General features: G+C 37.6%; 1 protein-coding gene across 1 annotated transcript in view; it reads right to left on the bottom strand.

The window, feature by feature from the left end:
- The window catches only part of ALMS1 (ALMS1, centrosome and basal body associated protein), a 63929-nt gene that overhangs the window by 13823 nt on the left and 43338 nt on the right, over window positions 1-6768 (bottom strand). The window contains exon 12 of the mRNA XM_027701906.1: window positions 4019-5178. Within this exon, the coding sequence (XP_027557707.1) occupies window positions 4019-5178 (1160 nt within the window). The remainder of the gene's footprint in view (window positions 1-4018; window positions 5179-6768) is intronic.

The following is a 6768-nucleotide window of genomic DNA, read 5'->3' as shown; positions in this document are numbered from 1 at the left end:
ATAAATTTTCACTCCTATAAATCTGAGATTCTTTTAATTTCATAAATGCCAGGTTTTTCCAGAGGCACAAACTGCCTTGGAAGATCCAAGAGTAGCTTTGTAAATTCCCAATGAATTCCCAAGTTCTGGACCATTGGCATCAAACCCTTTCAAAATATGGGAAGTTCCACCCCCCCAAGTTCTCCAGGTGGGGAAAATCAACTAAATCCATGAAACCCAAATAAATCCATGAAATTCAATAAATCCATGGAACAACAAGAGCATGGAATGAGGCCAAACAGGAATTTCCCACCTTCAAACCCCAGGGAAAGCTGAAGGGGTGAAAACAGCACGACGTGGATAAAATGAATTAATTCTAATTAATAAAGCCATTTAAAAAGCAGGAATTTGGTGCCCAACCTTTCTGGTCTATAAATCATGGAGAGGGGTTGGGGCTTAATTAATTAACAGTAATTAATTGGCAGCACCTCCCCAGGCTTCAGAGCCAAGTTCATTTTTAATTATGGCGCTGAATTTTTTCCCACTTGATCCCATTAGGATCCTGGGAATAATTCCTAATTCCATGGAAATGAACAGAGGTTTCTTTATCCCCTTTTTAGTAGAGTTTTGCTGTGATCATTTTGATGCTAAACATCATTTTATTGTAATATTAAAAGGAGACAAATTTTACCCTAATAAACCTTTTTATTTTTAATTTCATAAATTTCTACTCTCATAAACCTGTTTTTTTTTAATTTCACAAATTTTTACTCTCATAAACCTGTATTTTTTAATTTCACAAAATTTTACTCTCATAAACCCATTTTTTTTAATTTCACAAATTTTTACTTTTATAAACCCAGGTTTGTTTTTTTTTTTAATTTCATAAATTTTTACTCTTATAAATCTGTGATCTTTTTAAATTGCATAATTTTTTACTCCTATAAATCCAGGACTTTTTTAAATTTTAAAAATTTTTACTCTCATAAACCTGTTTATTTTTTTTAATTTCCATAAATTTTCACTTATAAACCTGTTTTTTTTTTAATTCAATACATTTTTACTCCTATAAACCTGGGATTTTTTAAATTCCATAAATTTTTACTTCTATAAACCCAGGATTTTTTTTAATGTTCTAAATTTTTACTCCTACAGACCCAGGATTTTTTTCAATTTCATAAATTTTTACTCCTATAAACCAGGGACTTTTTTAATTTCATGAATTTTTATTCCTATAAATTCGGGATTTTTTTCAATTTCATACATTTTTACTCCTACAAACCCAGGATTTTTTTCAATTTCATACATTTTTACTCCTATGAACCTGGGGGATTTTTAATATTCATTAATTTTTACTCCTCTAAACCTTGGGATTTTTTAAATTCCATAACTTTTTACTCCTATAAACCAGAGATTTTTTTAATTTCATGAATTTTTATTCCTATTAAATTGGGGATTTTTTTAAAATTTCCTCAATTTTTACTCTCATAAACATGGATTTTTTTTTTTGAAATTTCCTAAATTTTTCCTCCAATAAATCTGGGGGATTTGAAATTCCATAAAACAATCTCAACTCTGGGAGAGGCACCAAACACATGTCTTGGATATGGATTATTTTCTTTTTAAAATAGAACCACAATTGAATATTTTCTCAGAGGAAAAAAAAAAGGAGTAAAAAAAATAAGGGAGAAAAAAAATCCCAAATATCCCATTTACCTACAATTAAATCCTGAATATTGACAGGAATATTCCTGTTTGGATGAGAATATTCCATGATTTTACTACAACCTTTAGCTCTGGACCTGCTACCAGATGGCAGCTCCGAGAGGGATTCAGAGGGAACAGAAACTGGGAGAGATAAAAACCTTCTGGGCTGCCTTTGGCTGCTATAAATAAAAAAAGCAAAGCTGACAATGGGCTGTCAAAAAAAAAAACAAACCCAAAAACCAAAAAAACTCAGCTCCAAAATGCAGCAATTCCCTAAAAAACTGGTGCAGGAATTTCTCTGGGAGCAGGGAAAGGTTCTCTGCCTCCAAAACATAAAGATTTGCAGCTAAAAATACAAATAAAATTCGATTTTTTTTTTCAGCCAAGTAGCAGAGAAATGAGAAAAATTTGCATTTTAAATCAAATTTGCTGAGTTTCCATCTATTTTCTCTCACTCTTTATTTTTTCCCCTTATTTTTTCTTATTTTTCTTACCTTTTCTTATTTTTCTTATTTTTTTTCTTATTTTTTCTCTCACTCCTGGGTCACGTGCGTCTTTATAGGGATTTTTTAAACTAATTTTATGTCGGGAGATAACAAAAATCTGAGTTTCTAAAGCCACAGGGGTTCAATACCTTTAATGAGCCTTTATTTTTTAAGTATAAATTCTATTTATTTTCTCACAGGTGACTTTAACAGGAAAAAGATCAGATTTAGGTTTAAGGTCCAAACAGACCTTGAAATATTAATTTTATGAATGGAATGTGGAATGAAATAATTTCCTAAATATTATAATCAGGTCAAAAATGTTGGATAATTTAACTGTTGGATGGTCAGTGTGAGTGGTCTTAAGGTTGCAAAGTTTAGGGTATTTTTCTTTTATCTTTAAATAAATGTCCTAAATAAAAATATTCATTGGGGCAGTTTCATTTTAACTTTAAATAAGTGTTATAAATACAAATATTAATTGAGCCAGTTTTATTTTACCTTTAGATAAATGTCATAAATAAAAATATTTAATTAGAGCAGCTTTATTTTTACCTTTAAATAAATGTCATAAAAATATTAATTCAAAAAAATGCAAAAAATTCTCACCCAGATTTAAGTATTTGCATTATTTTTCATTTTTTTCAGTCCAAATTATTTTCAAATCATTTTCATCATTTACCACCCAGACTTGGACCTTTTATTCCTATTTTATTTCTATGAAAATAGAATAATTCATTTCAATTCAAGCTACTAATCATGATGACAAAACCACTTTCTTCTGGTAATAGAAAAAAATTAAGAAATATTTCCATATTTCTCATTTGTTCCTGAACTTTTCAGCATTAAAGACTATTATAGAAGCCCAAAACTCTGTCATTTTTACACCAAATCAACCTCAAATCCCTCTTTAAGGATATTTTCATTCCTCCTTCCAACGGCAATGGCCAAATTCAATGAAGGAATTATTTTCTCTCCTTTAAAATTCTAGTTTTCACCTGGAATTCTCAGGTTTTAGATAAGTCTAAAGCTAATTAAATTGAAGCAGTTTACAACCAACACTCAGCCAGACCAAATAATCCCAAAAATTCCAAATAATCTCAAAAATCCTAAATAATTCCAAAAATTCCAAAGAATTCCAAAAATTCCAAAGAATTCCAAAAATTCCGAAGAATTCCAAAAATTCCAAAGAATTCCAAAAATTCCAAAGAATTCCAGCATTTAAACTGGACAAACAGCCAGAAAATTCCAATAATAATTGTATATTTATCCTTGCCCAGAGATATTTCAGGAACAATATCCAGTCAAATCCACACCAGCATCCCTGGGATTGCTAAATCCCAGATGACCAGGTGACCAGGAAGCAGATCCAGGATCTGGAAGCAAATAGATTGCCAGGATCAGGAAGCAGACACCAGGATCAGGAAGCAGATACCAGGATCAGGAAGCAGATTATCAGGATCAGGAAGTAGATTACCAGGATCAGGAAGCAGATCCAGGATCAAGAAGCGGATCCAGGATCAGGAAGCAGATTAATGGGATCAGGAAGCATATACCAGGATCAGGAAGCAGATATCAGGAAGCAGATTACCAGGATCTTGCTTCCCATGGGAAATAAAGGAAGAGGAAAAAAGCCAAGAAAAACAAAGAGAAAAACCCCACAATCATCGTTTTAAGATATTTTGCTTTTCCTGATTCCCGGAAAAGTGAAGACATTTGTTGGAGCTCCTTGGATGAGAAGCAGCTTTCCACATAAACGACACTCTCTGGGAATTTTTACGTGATTCCCAAATAAACTAAGACTAGAGGACTATTTAAAACCGAGTTTTAGTTTAACTCATCCATACCTGGATCTCCTTCCTCCTCCCGCGTCTCTCAGCGTCGACCTTCGGATATTCCGCGCCCGCCGCTTCGCCGCTTCCCTCATCCCGCTTTTCCGAGCGGTTCTTCTGGTGGTCGATGGCGGAATAGAGCCGGGAAAGCCTGGGAGACACCCTGGGAGACACCCTGGGAGACACCCTGGGAGACACTGTGACCCTGTGGTGGCCAAAGGCCCGGAGCAGCCGGGCCGTGTCGATGGTGGACACGGAGCTGCTCCGCTCCGTCGCGCTTCCCGCCTCCGTCGGCGTGTCCCACTCCCAGCTGCTGGAAGTGGTGGTGGTGGTGGTGCCATGCTCTCTGCTCAGCCTCGTCTCCGAGGAATTGTCACTGGGAGATTCCCAGCGGTGTTGCTGCTGCTTCTCCTCCAGGATGGTTGTGTCTCCTGCCCTGTTTTCCCTGAGCTCCTCCAGGCCGGAGTTGTCCCGCGCTCTTTCTCCGACATGAGTTGCTGTCGGCTCCGCGCCGCTCCTGGAGGCGTTGTTCTCTCCCAATCCTGCTTCTGTCTGCTCCCTTCCCTTGATCTTCCTTTCAGGAACGTTCCTCCCAGCTTTTGCTGGGATCAGGGTGTGCTGGATGGGGTTCTGCAGGACCCTGGCCAGCCGATCCAGGCGTTCCACCAGGGACAGCTCCCCGTTACTCAAATCGTGCTGCTGGTGCCTCCTCTGCCTTTCCAGAAACTTAACCCACAGCTCATCCAAGCTCCCACTGGAGTGGGTTCTCTGCCTTGGTGGTTTCTCCACATTCCCATCACGGAGAGCTGTTTGGCTCCGTGGCAAAGCAGAATTCCCAGCTGCTCCTTGTTCTGCTTCTCTCCTATGCTGACGTCGCTCCATCCCTGATGCCTCATTCCCAACGCTCAGATCCTCGTTTTTACTCTCATCTGCTTCTGCAGTGAGTGCAAAGAATTCCCTTTTCCCACTTTTTCTATGATGGGCAGAGAACACCTGTTGATGCCGGTGTGTTTTTTTCCAGGCACCGCTGGAGGAAGGTGGAGCAATTCCCACTCCGGAACTGTCCTCGGAGAACTCGCTGGTGTCACACGTGGGCACGGGATGGTGGAGGTAGAACCGTGTGGATTTGAAGGTGGAATGAGTGGTTTTTCCAGGTTTGGAATGATCTCCGTGCTCTGCAAGAGAAAAAAACCCCAGACTTGAATTCTTTGTTTCTTTGCAAAGAATCATATGGAATTCTCATTTATTCCTGAACATTTTAGCATTAAAGGCTATTACAGAAGCCCAAAACTCTGTCATTTTTACACCAAATCAACCTCAAATCCCTCTTCAAGGATATTTTCATTCCTCCTCCCAACGGCAATGGCCAAATTCAATGAAGGAATTATTTTCTCTCCTTTAAAATTCCAGTTTTCATCTGGAATTCTCAGGTTTTAAATAAGTCTAAAACTAATTAAATTGAAGCAGTTCACCACTAACGCTCAGCCAGACCAAATAATCCCAAAAATTCCAAAGAATTCCAAAAATTCCAAAGAATTCCAGCATTTAAACTGGACAAACAGACAGAAAATTCCAATAATAATTGTATATTTATCCTTGCCCAGAGATATTTCGGGAACAACATCCAGTCAAATCCACACCAGCATCCCTGGGATTGCTAAATCCCAGATCTGCAGGTGACCAGGAAGCAGATCCAGGATCTGGAAGCAGACAGATTACCAGGAGTAATCAAGTCCTAAACGGGATGATTTTCATCCTAAAACTTTCCAATGGATCCAAAGGATTAAAAGCAGGATCACTAAACCATTCCTGAAGTGCAACAAACTTAGAAATTAGGTTTCAGCATTGTTAAAAGCACATAAATGATATTTTTTATCATTTTCAATGGTAGAATATAGAATAGAAAATAGAATAACCAACAAGAGAATATTATATCCAAGAGAATCCGAAGGAGGAATCTCATCACACCTCAGGAAATTTCCCTGAGCCACATTTTAAATGGGTTTATTTAGAATCTAAATGGGTTTATTTAGAACCTAAATGGTTCTAAATTTTATTTAGAATTTATTTAGGTTCTAAAAATTATTTAGAATCATGGAATGGGCTGGGTTGGAAGGGAACTTAAAGACCATCTAATTCCAACCCTCCTGTCACAGGCAGGGACATCTTCCTCTATCCCAGGTTGCTCCAGCTCGGCCTTGGACACTTCCAGGGATGGGGCAGCCACAGTTTCTCTGGGAATATATGGAGCACACACAGGATTATGCTCCAAAATAAAGTTGTTTTTAATAAAATATAAAAAAAAATCAAGTTTAAAACGGTGTTTTATGTTCTTTGTATAATGGAGTGAATCATAAATTCCCTTCCCTTCCCAACAGAGACTTTGATGCAATGTCAAGATCGTGGACAACGTAACCATTCCCAATCCCATCAAGCCTGGAATCGCTGGAATTTGTTTTCCCATACAAGGGAAAATTTCCCTGAGCCACATTTTAAATGGGTTTATTTAGAATCATGGAATGGGCTGAGTTGGAAGGGAACTTAAAGATCACCTAATTCCAACCCTCTTGCCACAGGCAGGGACATCTCCCACTATCCCAGGTTGCCCCAACTCATCCTTGGACACTTCCAGGGATGGGGCAGCCACAGTTTCTCTGGGAATATATGGAGCACACACAGGATTATGCTCCAGAAAAAGTCATTTTTAATAAAATATTTAAAAAAATCAAGTTTAAAACGGTGTTTTATGTTCTTTGTATAATGGA

The sequence above is a fragment of the Neopelma chrysocephalum genome, unplaced genomic scaffold, assembly GCF_003984885.1.
Source record: "Neopelma chrysocephalum unplaced genomic scaffold, ASM398488v2 Primary Assembly neopelma1_174, whole genome shotgun sequence".
NCBI lineage: Eukaryota > Metazoa > Chordata > Aves > Passeriformes > Pipridae > Neopelma > Neopelma chrysocephalum.
The sequence above is the reverse complement of the archived record's forward strand: the minus strand, read 5'-3'. Positions and strand labels throughout refer to the sequence as shown.